The 22743-nt window shown below is 42.3% G+C and overlaps 1 protein-coding gene across 1 annotated transcript in view; it reads left to right on the top strand.

Moving 5' to 3' along the window:
- The window catches only part of foxk2b (forkhead box K2b), a 111577-nt gene that overhangs the window by 56319 nt on the left and 32515 nt on the right, over positions 1-22743 (top strand). Inside the window, exons 2-3 of the mRNA XM_041216619.1 lie at positions 15964-16158; positions 17953-18106. Coding sequence (XP_041072553.1) covers positions 15964-16158; positions 17953-18106 — 349 coding nt within the window. The remainder of the gene's footprint in view (positions 1-15963; positions 16159-17952; positions 18107-22743) is intronic.

Raw genomic sequence — 22743 nt, 5'->3', positions numbered from 1 at the left:
TGGTCTCTCCAATGTAGAGGAGACCACATTGGGAGCAACGAATGCAGTAGACTAAGTTGGGGGAAATGCAAGTGAAATGCTGCTTCACTTGAAAGGAGTGTTTGGGTCCTTGGACGGTGAGGAGAGAGGAAGTGAAGGGGCAGGTGTTGCATCTTTTGCGTGGGCAAGGGGTTGTGCCATAGGAGGGGGTTGAGGAGTAGGGGGTGATGGAGGAGTGGACCAGGGTGTCCCGGAGGGAGCGATCCCTACGGAATGCCGATAAGGGGGGTGAAGGGAAGATGTGTTTGGTAGTGGCATCATGCTGGAGTTGGCGGAAATGGCGGAGGATGATCCTTTGAATGCGGAGGCTGGTGGGGTGATAAGTGAGGACAAGGGGGACCCTATCATGTTTCTGGGAGGGAGGAGAAGGAGTGAGGGCGGATGCGCGGGAGATGGGCCGGACACGGTTGAGGGCCCTGTCAACGACCGTGGGTGGAAAACCTCGGTTAAGGAAGAAGGAGGACATGTCAGAGGAACTGTTTTTGAATGTAGCATCATCGGAACAGATGCGACGGAGGCGAAGGAACTGAGAGAATGGGATGGAGTCCTTACAGGAAGTGGGGTGTGAGGAGCTGTAGTCGAGATAGCTGTGGGTGTCGGTGGGTTTGTAATGGATATTGGTGGACAGTCTATCACCAGAGATTGAGACAGAGAGGTCAAGGAAGGGAAGGGAAGTGTCAGAGATGGACCACGTGAAAATGATGGAGGGGTGGAGATTGGAAGCAAAATCACTGCTTGTTTGTCGCTACAACCACACCAACCCCCTCCACCTCTCTGTCTCTCTATCTCTCCGCCCCCCACACACACACCTTAAACCAGCTTATATTTCAGCTCTTTCCTGGACTCGAACTCAAGTTCTGTCGAAGGGTCATGAGGACTCGAAACGTCAACTCTTTTCTTCTCCGCCGATGCTGCCAGACCTGCTGAGTTTTTCCAGGTAATTCTGTTTTTGTTTTGGATTTCCAGCATCCGCAGTTTTTTTGTTTTTATAAATTTAAGTAAGTTTGTTTTGCCTTATAACAGGGGACAAATAGCCTATCCCTCCTCATTTGTATGTTTGTAAATTTGAACAAAAGCAGCCCTCCTACATCCTCCTATTTCAAGGGGAAATAGTTATATCCTTATGGTAATGGACATTGCATTTGGAATAAGAACTTGGATTACATAAAAGGACTTCAAATTTTAGTTTACTGATCTGTATGATTTTAACAGTATTACTCCTTTTCCATCTGTTGTGCATGTTTTGGAGTTTATTTTTCTTCTGGACCCTTTTCTCTTCCCACCTCCCCAACCTTCACACCTAAAAAGCAGAGTGCAGTTTGATTTGATGGCTTACTGTTAATGACAAACTTGAATTGGAAATTCAGAGCTAGACTGTTGCAGCCCAGTCTACAGTGCTAAATGACCAATGACAAGTCTGTGCACCATGAGTGGACTCTCAAAATTATCTTTATTTTAAAAAAGAACAAAGAAGCACTAGAGACGGTGCAAAAACAATTTAGAAGAATGCAGAGTTTGCAGCTGTCGGTGGGGGGAAATTGAACAGGATGGGACTTTTTTGTATAGAAATGACAAAACTTTGAGCTTGGTCTGATGGAGGTTTTTAAAATCATGAATGGGTTGGATGGGTAAATGTGGAGAGGGTTTAGGAGCAGGAGTAGGCTATTTGGCCTGTCAAGCATGCTCCACCATTCGATAAGATCATGGCTATGGTCTGAACTCCACTTTCCTGTCTGCCCCCCATAACCCTTGACTCCCTGATGGGAGAATCCAAAATTAGGAGCCATAAATAAGATACAAAATAATTACTGATAAATCCAATTGGGAATAAGGGTTGAGTGATTAGAACGTGACAGGAAATAGTTGTGGCAAATAACCAGGATGCTTTCAAAAGGAAACCGTGTGATAAAGTGAATAGAAAGATCTGCTGAAAGTGAGGCAATTAGAATGTGCGGCATGTAAGCACCATGCACTAGGTGGGCTGAATGACTTGCCACTGCTATATATTCTATGTTAATCTCTCAGCACCACCACTGAATTTCCTTGTAACCCTGGGTATTTTCATCTCAACTTCAGGATACTGACGCAAACAATTATCCTGATGCAACCAATAGCAATTCTGCTGCAGTCCCAGTTGAATTCAGGGATTGAACCTCAGACTAATTTGAGCATAAAATAAACTTTAATTGGGTCTTCCCAGCAGCCGGATTTAGAGAGTTTTACTGAGGCTGTTGCAGCTGTGCGTGATCCAAAAATCAGGAACTGGCACCACTGAGGGATCCACCTCCACTGAATATCCAGTAATAAGAGCAGTCATAATGCTTGGGATAGCTCACTTTTTAGACTTTTGGGTTCTATTTGCATGTATATCACAGCAAGGTCTCTGCTTTACCTTAACCTCAAAGACAAACACTCACTACTCCAGTACACCCCAGGCTTAAACTTGTGGTTCCAAAAGCATAGACAACTTAACCATATTTGAAATGAACTTTTATGACCTACAAAGACAGATGCTTGGAAACTCCTACTGTAGTGTAAATTTTCCATTTCCAATATTGGCTATGTTTTGACCTTTGAGTGATTTCCTATTTGTACTGCTTTTTTAAAACAAAAAGAGTCTGCTCATGATTGCGAATAAGAATACAAGAATTGGTTTTTTAAGAAATTCACATTATTCTAGGTAGAAAATCTCAAAATAGCATAGAAGTATAGTCCTGGATACAATTGTAAATCGATCACATCTGTGCATTGCCTAAGAATCTGGGTCAAGTGCCAAAAGTGAAGGAAGCTGACTATCAGTGTGAACACCTCTTTAATTAATTACATTGGATAATTTTATTAAGAACAAGGCAAGTAGGAGTTTTGGAGAAAAATTGCTTTCACGATCACAGAATTGTTATTTTGAAATTACATTTGGAACTGAAAGATAATATTAGAAAACTAATGCTAACCATACCTGTATTCAGGAGACTGGTTGCCATTCTTTAAACCTTAAGTTACCATGGTTTCATATTAGAATTAGCAGGGAGATAAACTGTGGATGTAAACAAAGTATGTTCCTGTATGAAAATCTTACCACCGCCTTTTATGAGAGCTCAATTTTAAGAACAATATGATAGGTAACTAGTAAAAATCAATAGGAAAGTCTAAGACAGTGAATTCCTTTAATTACTGATGAGTATATTTAGTGTATTTGTTGGCAAGCTGCATAGATTTTCAGTTCTTAAATACAGATCATATGCATAGACAGGAAATTAGGCCAAAACTCTAAAGGCTCAGATGGCCTTGTTTGTCTTTAAAATGTCAGTTACTAGCCAGGGTTTTAATCTGGCAGCGGTCCTGACAGTGTAAAACTCAGTAATTCTCTCAACAATTTATTAACACTCACTATTGCAAAATAAATTTCCATCACTATCTTTTATAAGAATCCTAACTGTAATACTCTGGCTTGATTGAGGGTATATGCATTTTTAAGTTTATGGCTGAACCAGTTAGTATTGAGTATTTATAGTGTCAAGAATAAAAGTCCCAATGTCCCACTGGTGTTTATAGTGCCATAACCGATGAAGTTGGGACAGCTGAGTTATTTAAAAACCTCAGACGGAATCTTTAAACAACTGTCATAACCAAAAATTTTATGTGTTATGTTTGAGATGCAACTCTAAACTCAGGGATCAGACCACTAGTTCTCGAGGTTTTACATTAAACTAAATGAAACATTTTATTAAGTTACACAGGTTAAAATATATGTACACATGGCTACAAATTACAACTATGATAACTTTTAACAAATTTCCAAACTAATCTCCATTAAGGCAACAGCAAACAATAGATTTTACCAAACACCAGGCAAAGCATTTTCACCTTACCAGTTCAAAATGAGGTTCTTTTCACTGTGGAGCAAGTTGGACCAGTTGGAGGCTTGCAGCTGCCCTTTGCCTCTGCCTGCACACCCAAAAACAACTGAAGTTATACCTACCAGCCCCATTGAATGTTAATTCTCCTTGTAGCAACAGCCTCTTTGAACTTCACCTTTTAACAACAAAACCCATTTCATAATACCAATTTTATTAGTAATATAAACATATTGCTTGGTAGCTGCTAGAAAGACGTCAATTTTCACCCCACTTCTTGAATGCTGTATTCAAAAAATGAAAATGCACACTATCTCTCTGCATCTCAAACTAGTACAAAAAAGCACCCAGACTAGCTGGTTTTAATCCAATTAAGACATACCTGCAGATTAAACCTCTATTTTAAAAGAAAAATATTTTCCAAAATATTATTTACACTAAAAGCTTCATGACAATAGTGATTCCTATAGACTGGTGGTATCATTGAGGCTTAGCCATGCAAATATAATCATTGGAGGAGGTACAGCACAGGTTCGCTAGATTGGTCCCTGGGATGAGAGGGTTGTCCTATGATGAGAGGCTGACTAAATTGTGTCTATGTTCTCTAGAGTTTAGAAGAATCATTGAAACATTCAAGATTCTGAAGGGGCTTAACAGGGTAGATGCTGAGAGATTGTTTTCCTTGGCTGGGGAATCTAGAACCCAGGCATAGTCTCAGGCTAAGGGGCTGATCATTTGGGACTGAGATGAGAAATTTCTTCATTTAAAAAAAGTTATGAATGTTTGGAATTCTCTATCCCAGAGGTTTATGGATGCTCCTTCATTAAATATATTTAAGGCTGAGTTAAACTTTTGGGAAATGCATCTCAAGCACCTAATATCGTTTACAGTTATGGATGAGAGCAAAAATCACAAAATTAGCTCTTGTTGCCATTCTGCATTGCAAATTGAGAGCATTTGCAATAATTAAACTCACCTTTTATAATGGACTTTGTTCATGCTAAAAAAAATTTTGGCGCTCTCGCCAGCATCACTTTTCAGAAATCTCTCATTAAATGAACTGTTGTCATTGAATCAGCGAGCGTGTAGCAGCCATTTTGGCAATAAACACTGCAGCACTTGCTGTGTAATGCACTGCTGTGTCAACCTAGGTTACATACAAATTCAGTAAGTCTAAACTACGTGAAAGAGGCCTTGATGTTGAGGGAAGGCTGTTGGCCATGCATGATGAGAACTCTATGCTGTTTGGTAATGCAATCTCTACATTGTCTATCTGAACCACAGGAACAGTCAAGTATCTCATCCAAATGATAGTACCTCTGAAAATGTTGGGGTCTGGATTATATGCTGAAGTCCTGCTGTGAGACCTATAAATTTCTGACACTGAAAAGAATGCTACCAACTGTTCTAAACTGGAATTGAGGAGCTGCATACTCCAACTATGTGGCATTTCCTGCCCCTTTCTCCCAGCATTCTTGGCTCTGATTCTGGGTTGAGAGTTCTAGCCTCATTCCAGACTTTGTATGTAACTTAGATTGCCACATTAGTGCAGAAGAGAGTGAGTGCTGTATTGTGTGAAGTAATGTTTTTTGAAAAGATGTAAAACCTGGACCTTGTCTGCCTTGTCAAGGCACTACTCCCAAGATGAACAAGAAGATCTCCCACACTCCTAGCCATTATGACTAATAGTTTATTGCATCTTGCTGAGTCTAGATTGGCAACTATGTTTAGACTCAAAATAAATGACTACACTTGAAAATTAATCTGTTGGTTGTGAAGTTTTTTGCCAGGCCTGGTAAAGTTTTGTATAAATTACTTTTTCTTCCCTTGAGTATATGTGGTTGCAAAAACATTGCTTAAATTGTAGAAAAGAAACAGTGCATTTTTCTTTGAATCAGGACTCATCAAGATAAAACTTACGGATTTTTTTTTTGAAGTAACTTTTTAGTGCAGTCTAGAACCTTAGAGTATTGTTCAAATTGGGCCCTGCAAGAATCTTTTGATGTTTAAAAGCCTGATGACAGCCATTGTGTTTTCTGTCATTCCACTCTCCTCTCCTAAATGTAGAATACACAGGCAATATACAGCAGGTTGAATCAAGTTTCATTTTACCTCTTTGTCCTTCCTATTGATGTAACCATTGCATTATTAATGGTAATGGGTGCTTTTCTTTTGTCAAAACTGACTTAAAGTGGGCCTGGTCCACCTAGTATGCCTGAATAACATCATAGGTCATTTGGCATCAGTAAAGTTAAATCAAACAATATAGTTAGTCTTTCCCTTCAGAGAATGGATCTGCAGTCAGTCTGAGAGTCCTGGGTCTGTGGGTCTGACAGCATCTTTGTTTTTTTCTTATTCATTCATGGGATGTGGGCGTCGCTGGCTAAGCCAGCTTTATTGCCCATCCCTAATTGGCCTTGAGAAGGTGGCAGTTAGTTGCCTTCATGAGCCGCTCCAGCCTATGTGGTGTAGGTACAGCTGTTAGGGAGGGAGTTCCTTGTGACAGTGAAGCAATGGCGATATCTTTCCAAGTCAGAATAGTGGGTGGCTTGGAAAGGAACTTCCAGATGGTGGCATTCCCATGTGCCTACAGTCCTTGTCCTAGATGGTAGTGGTCGTGGGTTTGGAAGGTTCTGCCTGAGGAGCCTTGGTGAGGTGCATTGCAACTTGTAAATGGTACACACTGCTGCCACTGTTCATCAGTGGTGGATGGAGTGAATGTTTGTGGAAGGGGTGCCAGTCAAACAGGCTGCTTTGTCCTGGACGGTGTCAAGCTTCTTGAGTGTTGTGGGAGCTGCACTCATCCAGACAAGTGGAGAGTGTTCCATCACACTCATGACTTGTGCCTTGTAAATGGTGGACAGGCTTTGGGGATTCAGGTGTTGAGTTACTCGTCACAGGATTCCTAACCTCTGATCTGTTCTTGTAGCCACAGTATTGATGTGGCTAGTCCAGTTCAGTTTCTGGCCAATGGTAACCCACAGGATGTTGATAGTGGGGGAATCAGCAATGGTAATGCCATTGAATGTCAAGGGGCAATGGTTAAATTCTCTCTTGTTGGAGATGGTCATCGCCTGGCACTTGTGTGGGGCGCATATTACTTACCACTTGTCAGCCCAAGCCTGGATATTTGGACATGGACTGCTTCAGCATCTGAGGAGTCGTGAATGGCGCTGAGCATTGTGCAATCATCAGCGAACATCCCCACTTCTGACCTTATGATGGAGGGAAGGTCAATGCTGAAGCAGCTGAAGATGGGCTCCTTGATGGTCACTTAGTCAAATGCTGCCTTGATGTCACGGGCAGTCACTGACCTCACCTCTGCCATTTCAAATGTGGGGAAATATTTTCACGCTTGCTGTGCAAAGAAACAGTCAAGATTTAATATTTTTGATAATTTTTAGGAAGTTCAAAATATTAGCAGACAGTTGGAACATTTTCAATTATGAGTCCTGGGCGAAGTTCTACTTTACAACCCAACAAAGCACATCATCTCACTTTATACACTGTTGGCAATCCATCGATAGAGAGTGCCATGGCTAACAGTTCCACTTCCTAGAATACATTAAGTTCATAACATGGATTGAAATAACTAACACCACGAATTGTGCTTAACAGTTTAATCTCTGAATTCAATGATAAACTATTCGCATATCAGTGTAATTACTGTCAGTGAGGAACTCCCTGGTATCCATTGAAAAGGAGAGCATAGTATTGAATTTGTTTAATACACTTTTAATTTTGCTATGCACCTGTCCACATTGGATATTATGCAATAGTATGTTTTGTTTTGAATATTTATATTCAGTTTAAAAATAAAAATAGTATAGCGTAGCAGTATGTCAATCAGTTAAAATGCACCATTTTAATTTTTCACTGAACCTCAGCAGGCACAGATTTAACACCAACATATCTTGAGTCATAGTCAGGAAAGCATTTAACATGAGGCTCTCGATGCCTTTTTTTTTAAAAATTACTTTGATTAAGTTTGATTCAGCTGTTCATTTGTTCTTAGAGGTTTTATATTTCTGCTAGATTAAGAAAAGAAAGATTTGCATTTATATAGCACCATTCACAAGTGCCAGAAGTTCTCAAGTGCTTTACAGTCAATGAAGTACATTTGAAGTATATTCACCGTTGTAGGAAACATGGAAGGCAGTTTGCGCACAGCAAGTTCCTACAAATGTCAATGTGATAATGACTGGATTTTCTGTTTTTGTGATGTTGATTGAAGGATAAATATTGACCAGGACACAAGGGATAACTCCCCTGCTCATTAAAATAGTGTTAAGCTTTTACTCCCAACTGAGAGAGCAGATGAGGCCTCGGTTTAACGTTTCATCCCAAGAACAGCACCTCCAACAGTGCAAAACTCCCTTGGTACTGCGCATTAAGAATTTACTGCTGCAATCTCCAAAGGCTTCAATGTTATGCTTGCTTTGGGAATGACTAAGCAGGTCTTAACTTACCAGCCAGAATTTGGTGAGTTATGTTATGTTATGCTTTATGTTATGGTTGTTTTAACTGGGAGTTTAGCAAATAAATAGTTGCTGCGGAAGTTGAGATTTTGGAATATAGGGCAGATATTATTTGCTTTTGGCAGTTGGTGGTTGTTTCAGTGGTAGTTATATTCACAGTCTTATTAAGTCAGTGGGAGAAGCTACCTTCCCTGACCAACATCCAAGTTCAGTTAAGTTCAAACTTGTTAATGCTTATGCATTGGACTTTTTATGAAGTGATGCACGGTATGTAAAGTCGCTATAATTTTGGGAAAAAGCATCTGGACAGCATTTTCTGGCCTTGTCATTTTAATGGTGTAGTTTCGTATCATCTTATTGAACATGAACCTTGGCTCAATTTTAGCATTCTCATCTGAGTAAGAAAATTGAGGGTTCTAATCCAGAGATTTGAGCAGATAATCTAGGCTGGCACTTCAGTGTAGTACTGAGGAACTGCTGCATTTTCAGAAGTGCTGCCTTTTGGATAAGATGCAAAGCCATGGCTTCATCTAACATGCCTTCTAATTTTCTTTTTGGCGTATGCGGCCCCTTTAAACATTATTGCTTGGTAACTCAAAAGACGCCAACCTGTATGCAGCCTGCACAGAAACCTTTGGATTGCTGTGTATTCCACGCAGTTTAAAGAGAGCATTGGCTCCATCTGCATCTTCAAAAGGATGTCTTGCACAGTTTGAAAAGCTGGGCAGTTAACATTTATCGATCAACCAACACCTAGAACAGTTCATCTGGTTATTTATTTCATTGCTGTTTTACTATGCACAATTGTTCCACGTTATGAAAGTAACTGCACTTCAAAAGTACTTTATTAATTGTAAAGCGCTTTACAATGTTGTAAAGCTATGAAAGATGTAAATGCTAATTATTTCTCCATCTCATTCCAAGTCTCTCTCTCCTTTTCTCCTTGTTCTTTCTCATCCCTTTTCTTACCTTTCTCTGCTTTATTTTTCCACTGCAAGACGTCTGTATGTTATACACTAGCTGGCAGAGGTATAGTATAGGGTTAAAATAAATTGCTTTCATTCTGTATCAAATGTAGTAGTGTACCATTTTCTTGCCATATTGTGACTTGTACTGTCCAGCAGTTGAAGAATGTTATCAACCAAAGTTAGTCTTGTGTGGGTACTGAGAGGTTTCTCTGACCGCTAGTCATATAATCCATCAAAAGGTCTGCTGGAGTTGACTTCTGTTAGCAACCCAAGTTGCTGAATGTGCATGAATGCTCAGAAAGTAAGATGAAAACTATGTTAAAAATGTTTTTATGTGGTCAGGTCATGGCTCTTTGGGAAGCAGCACACCATTACCAGAAACCACAATAGAATTTGTGACAAAACCATCCTGTTGTTGGAGGAGCTTAAAAGACCCAACTTGATTTCTTCTTTGCAACTACCCCCCCGCCACCACCACCACCCTTGGGCTTTGAGGACCTTTTTATTTTACTTATGCAGTTCATGTTGGAAAAGACCACACAAATTTCATCATTTCATCATGAGAACAGTGCCTAATTATTTTATTCTAATGGACTTTTTCAATGCCCTTCTTCAGCCAGGCACAGCATATAGCTGAAGGCAAATGAGCAAATTACTTGCCACACCCTTCCTGTACCACTGAAAGCTGGGTGCCATTTTTACTCATTTCCTTTTCTGTACCTGGCCTCTGCTTCTTGGCTCCTTACGATAATGCATCCAAGACTTGACGTGGGGTGGAATGGAGATTAAACTGCCATTCTCACTGCCTGATGTAACTTATCAGTCCTCTGACACATTGCACAGCTCAACAATGAAGTTCGCTTGAAAATTAGTAAGCAGTGGAATGTGAATCCTCGAACTGCTCTAAACTTGTACAATGCTGAACAGTGTTTCAGGTCATGATTATGGTTACTGATATAAAAGCAAAATACTACGGATGCTGGAAATCTGAAACAAAAACAGAAAATGCTGGAAAAACTCAAGCAGGTCTAACAGCATCTGTGGAGAGAAAAAGAGTTAACATTTCAAGTCCGTGTGACTCTTCTTTGGATCTAAAGAGAAATAAAAATGTGATGAAATTTGTACTATTTAAAGGGGTGGAGCAGGTGAAGCTGGATAGAAGGCCAGAGATAGGTGGGGGGCAAAGGAGAGATTGACAAAGACATCATTGGCAAAAGGACAAAGGGGTGTTAATGATATTGGAAAGGGTTAAAGGAGGTGCTAATAGTGGCATTATGGTAAGAAAGCAGAATGTGGTAATAGGACAGTGGTAAACTCTGAAAAGAACAACATGAACAAGTGACAGATGGCCCTGGTGGTGGGGAAAAAAGATCAAAAATAGGATACAAGGTGGTGGTAAAACAATGAATAAAAATGAAAATAAATGAAGATAAGTGGATTCATTCGTTCATTCATTGTTTTATCCCCACTTTCTAATGGCTGTATGGCAGTGAAATCTTCAGTTTACTTGCTACTTATCACCCTGAAATGTATTGCAAGCAACATTAACTCCACACAGGTGCCAGACAATGACTATATCTCCAACAAGAGAGATTCTAACCGTTTCCCCTAAACACTCAACATCATTACCATTGCTGCATCCCAGACCAACCATATAAATATTGTGGCTACAAAAGCAGGTCAGAGGCTGGGAATTCTGGAGTGGGTAACTCTCACCTCCTGACTCCCCAAAGTCTGTCCACCACCTACAAGGCACAAGTCAGGACGGTGATGGAATATTCTCCACTTGCCTGGATGAGTGCAGCTCCAACAACACTGAATAAGTTTGACATCATCCTGCTTGACTGACACCCCATTCATACCTTAAACATCTACTCACTCCACCACTGGCACACAATGACAACAGTTTGTACCATATGCACTTCAACTTGTGAAGCTTCCTTCAAAAGTATATTTCTTATCCTATGACGTCTACCACTTAAAGGCCAAGGGCATGGGAAACCACCACCTGCAAGTCCCCCTCCAAGGCAGTACACTGTCATTTCTTCACTGTCACAGGGGCCAAAGCCTGGAATTCCGCAACACGACCGTAGGTGTACCTACACCACAAGGACTGCATTTGGGAATGGGCAACAAATGCTGGCCTTGCCAGAAACGCGCTCATCCCACGAAAGAATAAAATAAATAGTTCTGGCTGCACAATCTAAACCTGGGTGCATAAACTTAGCAATCCTTGAATGACAGTGATGGTTAAATTAATAAATTGCAATGTCCAAATATGCACATCTACCTCCCATACATGCACTTTCCCAGGAACAACTGCAGGCTCTCTGCCTGGCATCTTGGCTGCCCTGGAGTACTTCCTGCCTGACTGGAAGCCAAGCCTGTCAATCAGGCTGATTTCTGGGTGGGAGGTCCTTGCAAATCAAAAATTATACATTCCATGGAGTTTAAACTCTACAGCATGTGGGCAGGTTTCCCAGTTCCTCTCCTACCAATGCAACGCACCCTGTTAAGATGAAGGCCATTGTCTTCGGCCCCTTCCACACCAACTCTATCTCTTTCTCTTTCATCTCTCTGAGCCCAAAACAAATTGCATCCTTGGTTTCAAATCTGAGCCCCAGATGAGCTTCCAACTACATGTCTGCTCCATCACCATTTACCTCTAACATCGCCTGACTCCAAATCTGCCTCAGCTCACCTGCAGCTGGAACCCTCATTCATGCTTTTGTTAACTCCAGTCTTGACGATTCAAATGCTCAAGTGGGCAGGCCTCCATCTTTCACCCTACATAAACTTGAGCTCATCCAAAACTCCGCTGGTCATATCCTAACTTGCATCAAGTCCTGTTCACCCCTCACCCCTGTGCTCGTTCACCTACATGGGCTTCTCGGCTTGGCTTAAATAGCCAAGTGGTTATGGTACTGGGTTTGTAACCCCAAGATCAAGAGTTCAAATCTCACAATGGCAAACTATGAAACAATGTAACTTCATCTGAAACAGATGGAAACAGGTTTGTACTCGAAAGAGTTACAACCTTACCAGATCTCTGCATTGCTGCAATTTGGGCCTTATGTACCTTTATATTCATCACTGCACCATTGGTGAGTCCAGAATTCCTTTCCTAAACCTCTCTGCGTCTCTTTATGACTGTCCTTAAAATATACTTCTTTGACCAAGCTTTTGGTCGTCTTTCCTTGCATTGCCCGGTGTTAAATTTTGTTTGTTAACACTCCTGTGAAGCACCATGGGATGCTTTACAATGTTAAAGGTGCTAAATAAATGCAAATTGTTCCTTCTAGCTGAAAGGTGGTAGGTGGGTGCAGAACTTGAAAGAAGGTTTGTGACAAAAATACAAAACTGTCCAACTAAATGGGCACAATCCCATCTTTTTTTAAAGTTTTTTAAAAAACCTGAAACTAAATTTTAATTTGGCAATACTGTGCCCAAATGCAAGTGAACTGTGATTTAGTTTGCCTTCTCCTGTTTGTCATGAATTCAGAATCTGAATTTGTGGTCAAGTGGTTTCATTCAAAAGAAGCTTTTCAAGTTTTGCTCCTCATGAACAACATTTTTTTTTAAATGTTTCTAAAATATCAAAACAATATAGTAAATGTCAATTCAAAAATTTCATTAAGCTCTTGGAACAATTTTTAAAAGTTCTGTTCTTCTAAAATGTTTGTATAGGAGGTGTAGTTGTTTTCAGAACGTGACAGCAATAAAGGCAGCAGCAGTTTTAATAACGTCTTGATTTTAATTGCAAACATTGCTGTACTAGTGTGGCTGCATTCTGTGATTTTGATCCACAGATAATACTATATCACTAGTTGCTCTTGGTATCTGCCTGAATTGAAATGCTTAAACACAACTTCGGAGTTAACTCCTTACTTCAGGCAGAATGCCAAACAACCACGGAAAATAGCACCAACTGATCAACATAGGGGGTTGGGCCAGTCAATAACATGGGCGTGATTACTTGAAGTTGTTTATGTTGCAGTCTGTACATTGTGCACAGCCCTGCTGGGGAATGCTCAGTGAGACTGTTTATTCACAGTATCATCTATAAATAGCCCTTTGCTCTCTTAAAATTAAGAGTTGCAGTCGATGTTTATGGTGACTACAATATGGAATGTGTTGTCCATTTGTTTACCAACATAGTTGATTCTTAAATGTAGTTCATTTTAACATTTCCCTTATTATGAAATGCAGCAGTACATATGAATAAAAGCTGTAGAATTTCTACTTGCTTACCTTCTGGAGGAAGTGAATTAGTGTTTACTTTATAAAATAATCTTGCAGGTCAATTTAAAATTGAATCCTTACTGATTTGTTGAACCTTGTGCATGTAGTGTTGCCTCCATAAGCTGCCTAACTTTTGTAGCACTAACTGATGTATTAACTATCCAAGAGATTGAGGTTAGGATTTGCTCATCAGGCTGCTTATAATTGCGGGTTAAGGTCCAGAAAGGCAGTTTCTCCAAGCGTTCTCATAAGTAGTTTTAAAGTCTACCTTGTGAAACTATCAACTTGAGTGTATAATTTTGTGTATAGCATTAATGGTTGAGAACACTGGTAAGAACATTATCAACAACTACTCAATCCTGAATCCACAGTGGCAGCTGATTCTCACTAGGTTATCCCCCAGTACCCTGTGGTAGAATCTATGAGTGCATTACCATTATGGGAGAGCGGCAACAAGCAATCAAACAGATGAAAAACAAAGACTCCGACCCCAATGGTATTCCAGCTGAGGCCTTCAAAGCTGGTGGACTTTTGCTTGCATCAAAGCTCCATGCTCTCATCCTACAGGGGAGGAAAAAGAACATTCTCCCCCTTTCTCTCCCCCCACCCCATCTACTAATTTCAGAAATGTGACAATTGCAGCTATCTTCAAGAAAGGAAATGAATCATGTTGTGGAAACTAACGATGTATTTCCCTCTTGTTCATAGCATGGGAAATCCTGACATGTATTCTGAATTGCCTACTTCCTGTAGCTGAGGGAATCCTCCCAGAGAGACAGTGTGGCTTTAGACCTTCCAGAGGAACCTCTGACATGGCCTTTGTTGTCAGACAAATCCAAGAAAATTGTGGAGGATAACACCAGGGACTCTTTATTGCATTCATCGACCTGACCAAAGCATGTGACTCATTAAATCGCGAGGCGTGGATTGTGCTTCAAAGATTTGGATGACCAAGAAACTACTTCATGATCCTGCAGTTTCTCCATGATGATATGACTGGAACTGGCTTGACTGGGAGATCTAAAACAGATGCCTTCAAAATCCGACTGGTATCAAGCAAGGCTGTGTGATAGCCCCCATACCACTTACAAGCTACTTGACAGAGACTATTTGCCTCATAAAGATCAACTGCCCTGTAGTGTCAGTATTAAATACTGCCTAGATGGAAAACTCTTCAACCTCAGTTGCCCATAACTAAACTGACCACTGTAGACATAAATGATCTGCAGTTTGCAGATGACTACAGTGTCATTGCCCAATCAACACCAGATTTACAAACCACTCTCCAATTCTGCATACAAGAAACTCAGCCTATCTTTGAATGTTTCCAAAACAAAACTTGTATATCTACCCACAGCTGGTCAGCCAAATATTCCACCTCCCATATATGTTGAAGGAGAGAGTCTGGACTATGTTGAGCACTTCCCATACCTTGGCAGCCACCTCTCGCAAAAGGCCACCGTTGATGAGGAGATCCAACAACTGATCAGCTGCACCAGCTCTGCCTTCTACAAATTACAGCAGTGAGTGTTTGACAAAAAGACCTCTGCAAGTCAACAAAATCCTAGTGTACAGAGCATTTGTTGTCACCTCACTCCTGTACTGCAGTGAGACCTGGACTGTCTATCAGGGACTCAGGAACACTAGAGAAATTCCATTTGCCGTGCCTCCGCTGCATCTTCCCAGATCCACTGGGAGGAGCGCAAACAAACGCTAATGTCTTTCTTGAAGCCAGCTCCACAAGCATTCAGGCAAAAACCTGCAAAATGGACTGGACACGGTGTCCGGATGGTCACCATGGTGGTGTTCCCACCAGGTCCTGTTTTCTCAACTCTCAAGTGGGCAACGTTCCAAGGGAGGACAAAGAAAATGCTCCAAAGACACTTTGAAGCTCTTCTTGAAGAGCGGCAGCATTGACAATAATGAAAGGGAGGAGGAACTTGTCAACGATCATTCAAAATGGTGATAACTTGTCTAGTAAGCTGCATCACGCTTTGAGTGACAACGTCTTAATGATGAGACAGATTGGTGGCAGAGAAGGAAAGGAAAGAAAGCAAATCTTGCACTCCGGATCCCATTCCCTTGTGGGACTTTCTGCCCCATGTGCCCGAAGATCTGTGGGTCAAGAATTGGTCTGTTCAGTCACATGAAGACCCATGGCAGAAACTTGCAACCCTGAGTAGATGTCACCCTTGAATTGATAGCATTAATGTAATATTTAAAACAATATTTCACAAATATTTTAGACTATTATTGCTCATTAGGCACTTACAGAAATTTCAGTTTATTGTATCTGTGCAAGATCTAAAAATAAAATCAATAGATGGATAAGGAAACCGTAAAGCCAAAAAATAACAGAAAATTGTGTTTTGTCTTTTCCAGATGTACCTTCAGGTTCCCGAGCACAAACATTAAGATCTCATTTACTGCACTGTGCAGTGAAAAGAAGGAAAAACAGGAGGCTCCAGAATCTCCAGTGAGGCCAGTCCAACCACAAATCTCCCCTCTGAAGATAAACATTCCAGACAACATAGCTGATCTGATCAGTCCCCTCCCTTCTCCTACTGGAACAATCAGGTAAGCTGTTGGATAACCCTATTTCTGCACTCCAAATTCTGCCATTATACTAATTCATTACAGTGCAATCTGAAGACAGAGTTAGAAGAGACTACTGAAATCTTCATTGAAAAGGATGGCATTCAGATTTTGAAGATGAAGGGTGAAATATAACAGAGAAAGATTTGCAAGGGAGTGTTCTAGAGAGTAGTTTGAAATGTAGGTGATCTGCACATTTACTATATTATTTTAGTTAAAGGTCTGGGAATGGTAAGATGCAGCTTTGCTAACCTTGGCCTTTTCATGACCAACCTTCTCGGAAATCGGATTCCTCCCACCTCCCTCACAGCCTCTGAACATCTCTGACAGTCAGATTAAGCCAGTCTGATTGCAACCTTGGTGTTATATTTAACCTTGATGAGTTTCTGACCACACGTTCACTCCATCACTAAGACCGCCTATTTGCACTTCTGCAGTGTCACCCGAATTCACCCCTGTCTCAGCTCATCTGCTGCTGAAACCCTCATTCATGCCTTTATTGCCTCTAGGCCTGGCTATTCCAGCGTATTCCTCGCTTGTGTCTCACAATCTGCCTTCTGTAAACCTGAGGTCATTCATAACTCTACTGCCTGTGTCTTAACTTCCACAAAGTCCTGTTTACTTATCACCCCACTGCTTGCTGACTTACATTGGATCTTTCCCAACCAACGTCTTGATTTTTAAATTCCCATCCTTGTTTTCAAATCCTTCCATTGCCTTGCCACTCCCTAACTCTGTAATCTCCTCTAGTTCCACAAACCTCTGATGTTTTCACCCATCTGATTCAATCCTCTTGAACATTCCTGATTTTAATTGCTCCACCATTGGTGGCTGCCCCTTAATTGACTAGGCCCACAAACTCTAGAATCCCCTCCATACACCTCTCGACTTCGCTTTGTTTCTTTAAGACAGTCCTTGTCTCTTTGAGCAATCTTGTGTTGATCTGACCTAAAATCTCTTTACGTGGCTCAGTGTCATATTTTGTTTTATAATGCTCCTGTGAAGCACCTTATTATGTTAAAGGAGCTATACAAATAAGTTGTTGTTGACTTTCACCGCATATCAACAAGCCCACGGCTTTCCTCTGCTCCACTCTTGGTGCTCCCATCATGGCACAAGCCACCGGCTTTCACTGAGTATCAGCCCCAATGGTCTCATTTCCCAGTGTCTTTTCCCAAGGTCTCACTGGTCATCAACAGTTAATCCATGTAACACCACCCTCAAATTGTTACTTTCTCACAAATGAGGTTTATCCATCCATGAGTTAATGGCCTGAAGCTGACAAGAACTTAGCTTACAGATGATGACCCCTTCCCCTTTCACTGAAACCTCGTTACCAGGCTATAGGTTGTACATTGTGCCGTGGCCATACCATACCCACAGCGGCAATATGACTCTCACTGCCGAGTTCTACCTTTTTCTTTTCGGTCACCTCATCCTTTTCCAAACCTCCTACTTTTCAAATAAATTCCTTGCCTGCTGCCCTCCCAAGAGAAATTCTTGCTACCAAGCTTTTGGTCACCTTTCCTAACCCCCCGTTAAAGGCCTCCTTTACTCCCCAGTGAAGTGCCCTATGTTAAAAGTGTCGTATATATTCCTTGTCCTCATTATCATATTATAGTGTTCTCCTCTCATCATATTTTACCTATGCTCTTTTCAAAGTTGGTGCCACTATAATTAATCATTTAACTTTTTAAAGTTCAGTTTGTAACTGATTTTATGTTGCATTTTTGCTGCAACATTTGATGCACTGAGACTACTTGGTTTGATTCATAGTGCTGCAAACTCCTGCCCCTCTAGTCCAAGGGGTGCAGGTTCTTCTGGCTACCGGATAAGTCGTGGACTTCATTCTGACCTGCAAATAATGTCTGACCACGGACAGAACAATTCTGAGAATGATAAGGAAACATCAGATGGAGACAGCCCAAAGGTCAGTACCCAAAATGAAGTAATTGCTTTTAAAACCTGTTTGAGCAACAAAATTGAATGAGGAGGAAAGTAAATAATCAGAATTGTCTAAAATTATATATCATTTTCTTAATTGTTAGATGAGCCTTTCACACCCTGTGGATATAAATGTGATTTTTTGATTAAATGGTAGAGAGCACCTTTCTGTCAATGTATCTGTCAATTTGTCTATCTCAGTCTTAAACGTATTCAACGATGGAGCATCCCCAAACTTCTTGGCAGAGAATTCCAAATGTCACAACCCTTGAAGTGAAGTAATTTCTCCTCATCTCAGTCCTAAATGATTGGCCCCTTATCCTGAGACTGTGTCCCCATGTTTTAGACTCCCTGAACAGCGAAAATACTCTCCGCATCTTCTTCAGAATCTTGTATGTTTCAATGAGATCACCCACCTCTCGTTCTTTGAAACTCCAGAGAACATAGGCCCAATTTGGTAAGCCTCTCATCATAGGACACGGCCCTCATCCCAGGGACCAATTTAGCGAACCTTCACTGTACCATCTCCAAAGCAAGTGTTCCTTTTCTTAATGGTTTTGCTGAAGGAGATTTGAAGTTCTGCTTCTCTTCTCCAGCCTCTCTTGCACTCTCACTCATTCACTCGCGCTCTCTCCCTCTCTCTCTCTCTCTCTCTCTCCTTTCTCCCTCTCCCACTCTCTCACACGGTGGAATCGTTGACTGTGATCTCGGCCGCCAGCTTGAGAACCCGTGTTGCTTCTTTGCGGGAATGCCTACCACATCCTGTTTTGCTCGGGCACTTGACAAGGCCAACAAGGATCAAGGACCCTGGGGGTGGAAGTCCCACCTGCCAAGAGCTGCCAGCCAATCAGTAGTGCCTTTGGACAGGCTGAGGCTGCTGCTGGCACAGCACCTAGCCATGGCTAGGATTGTCACTGGACCAAGGCCACAGGCGAGTGATGGTGGGGTGGGGGGTGCTGTTTGCAGGGAAGGGTGTGGGCAGCAAGGGCAGGGGTGTGACTCTCAGCAGTACCCCCCCGCCCTCTCCCGATGTGGGCTCCTTGATCATGCACAGATGCACAGAGTGCCTTTGAATTAGGGCTGCCCCTCATCCCCTGGAGCCCTGAAGCAATTCCCTAGGGGGTTTGCTTGTTATGCCCCTCGCGTAGAGTCCTTCCAGCGGCAGAGGATTGAGGCCCTTTAATGGGCAAAAATTGGACACAAGGGCCACAATTGGCAGTGGGGCTGAAAGGCCATCTACAGGCCTTCCCAACACAAACTTAATCAGGGAGGAGATGGGGAAGTGGTGGAATCTCCGCTTGTCATCCTCCAGCCTGATTAAACGCCCATCGCCGTCTCTCGCGTGCTCTGTCTCTCGTGCACCATCATCTATATATATTAAACATGTGTACCCCATTCATATTTTTTAATATCCTCCGTGATTTCTTGATTTGAGGGTAGATAGATGAGCTATTTGGATATGTGTGGTGTTATTCTACACCAGACACTTAAGGTATAACAGTGTCATGGATCTGCTTGCCCTCCACATTGCTGCTCGTCCCTATAATGAAATAAATTCCATTTATATGGTCCCTTTCACACCCTCATGACAACTCAAAACCCTTCATGACCGGTCAAGTATGTCTCAAGCTTAATCTCTGTTGTGATGTAGGGAAATGTGGCAACAAATTTTGCTTGCCATCCTCCAGCCTGATTAAACGCCCATCGCCGTCTCTCGCGTGCTCTGTCTCTCGTGCACCATCATCTATATATATATATATATATATATATATAGCAGTGAAACAAACAGCAGTGAAACAAATGACCAGAATATCTGTTTTCATGATTTTTGGTTGAGATGGGTAATGGACAGGAGAACTCTGTGGCCCTTCTTTGAGTGTTAACGTATTATCTTTTATGTCTACTTGAGAGAGAAGATAGAGATCAACTTCTTGCTATTCCATGACAACCGCAGTAACAAAAGGATATAAACACTGCATTTTATTGGCTGAAAATCTCATATTTTGACTAAATTTGTGTTTATAAATATTGGTTATACAGCAGTTACTGTTTTAACAGCATCAAATTTTGTTTTAACCTGTACTAACCAAAGTTGGTGGTTGTACTATTTCATGCGAATTTACTTCAAGTTGCCTTCAGAATTAAACTATGCAAAGTTCTAAGTATGTAATAAGGAGTTTACACTAGATGTTTCTTTAATTTTCCATTTTAAAGAAGATTCAAAATGATGGGAAACATCTTGCCACAATTTTAAGACTCTTAACACATTTTTCTGAAAAGGCAGCTTGTTAAAGAGCCAGATATATTTTCAATTTCCTTTTGGTGAATGTATGTTTACATTGAGCATTGCTAGTTAGATAAAGCATAGATTGGGTGTAATTTATTTTTTTTTTTGCAAAAGTATACTTTATTCATAAATCTTCAAAAACATTTCGAACATTTTAAATCACCATTACAAAAATACGAACAGTTTCAACTTTTACAAACTGAAACACAAGGTGTATCAGAAAAAACAATGAATATTTCAATCATTGGCAGACATACATTTTAATCTGTACAGACTGAGGGGCTCTTTACAGTTCCCAGCCCCCCAGTGCACTGTGGCAGAAAGGTCTTAGGCAGCAATCCTTCCCCATTGCGCCTTTGCAGCGGCTGCCCCAAGCTTAACTGTGTCCCTCAGCACGTAGTCCTGGACCTTGGAAAGTGCTAGTCTGCTACACTCGGTCGGGGACAACTCTTTGCGCTGGAAAACCAACAAGTTTCGGACAGACCAAAGAGCATCTTTCACCGAGTTGATGATCCTCCAGCTGCAGCTGATGTTTGTCTCGGTGTGTGTCCCTGGGAACAGCCCGTAGAGCACAGAGTCCTCTGTCACAGAACTGCTCGGGATGAACCTCGACAGCAACCACTGCATCCCTCTCCAGACCTTCTTTGCAAAGACACAATCTACAAGGAGGTGAACAACGGTCTCTTCCCCACCACAGCCTCCTTGAGGGCAACGTGCAGAGTGGGTGAGACTCCTGGCGTGTAGGAAGGATCTTACAGGGAGGGCCTTTCTCACCACCAGCCAAGCTACATCTTGGTGTTTGCTGGAAAGTTCTGGTGATGAGGCATTCTGCCAAATTACTTTGTCAGTCTGCTCAGGGAACCATCCCACAGGATCCACCCTCTCCTTTTCCCTCAGGGCCTTTAAGATGTAACGTGCCGACCACTGCCTGACGGACTTGTGGTCGAAGGTGTTTCTCTGCATAAATTTTCCCACGAGGGACAGGTGGTACGGCACGGTCCAACTACTTGGAGCGTTCCGCGGCATCGTGGCCAGACCCATCCTTCGCAACACCAGGGACAGGTAGAACCTCAGCATGTAGTGACACTTGGTGTTTGCATACTGAGGGTCTACGCACCGCTTGATGCAGCCGCACACAAAGGTGGCCATCAGTATGAGGGCGATGTTGGGCACATTTTTTTCCCCCTTTATCTAGAGGCTTGTACATCGTGTCCCTGCGGATACGATCCATTTTCAATCTCCAGATAAAGCGGAAGATGGCTCGGGTGATCGCCACCACACAGAAGTGTGGAATGGGCCAGACCTGCGCCACGTACAGCAACAGCGAGAGTGCCTCACACCTGATGACCAGGTTCTTACCCGCAATGGAGAGGGAGCGTCGCTCCCACATGCCCAGTTTCCTTTTCACCATAGACACTCGCTCCTTCCAGTTTTTATCGCATGCCCTGGTCCCTCTGAACCATATCCCCAGCACCTTCAGGCCATCAGCCCTGACAGTGAAGGGGACAAAGGATCGGTCAGCCCAGTTCCCAAAGAACATGGCCTCGCTCTTCCCACGATTTACCTTGGCTCCCGAGGCCAGTTCGAAATGGTCGCAGATGTGGATAAGTCTGTGCACCGACAGTGGATCAGAGCAGAAGATGGCGACATCGTCCATGTACAGGGAGACTTTGATCTGAGTGCCTCCACTACCTGGGATCATCACTCCTCTTATGCCCGGATCCTTCCTGATGGTCTCAGCAAAGGGTTCTATGCAACACACGAAAAGAACAGGCGAGAGAGGGCAGCCCTGCCTGACTCCAGATTTAATAGGAAAGCTATCTGATTCCCACCCATTGATTGAGACTGCACTACTGATGTTAGTGTAGAGCAGTTGGATCCAATTGCGAATTCCCTCCCCAAACCCCATTTTGGAGAGCACATCCACCATATAGGTGTGCGATATTCTGTCAAAGGCCTTCTCCTGATCCAGGCTGATGAGGGAGGTATCCACACCCCTGTCCTGTACATAGGCAATCGTATCCCTGAGCAGCACGAGGCTGTCAGAGATCTTCCTGCCCGGCACAGTGCAGGTCTGGTCAGGGTGGATCACCAATTCCAGAGCGGATTTGACCCGATTGGCGATGACCTTGGACAGAATTTTATAGTCCACATTCAACAGTGAAATGGGTCGCCAATTTCTAATTTCCTCCCTTTCCCCCTTGTGCTTGTAGATGAGGGTGATAATGCCTTTCCTCATGGATTCTGACATACTGCCGGCCAGGAGCATACTGTCGTACACTTCTAGCAGGTCTGGGCCGATCCAGTCCCACAGAGCAGAATACAACTCCGCCGGC

The sequence above is a fragment of the Carcharodon carcharias genome, chromosome 22 (assembly GCF_017639515.1).
Source record: "Carcharodon carcharias isolate sCarCar2 chromosome 22, sCarCar2.pri, whole genome shotgun sequence".
Taxonomy (NCBI): domain Eukaryota; kingdom Metazoa; phylum Chordata; class Chondrichthyes; order Lamniformes; family Lamnidae; genus Carcharodon; species Carcharodon carcharias.
This window is presented reverse-complemented; position numbering and strand designations above follow the sequence as displayed.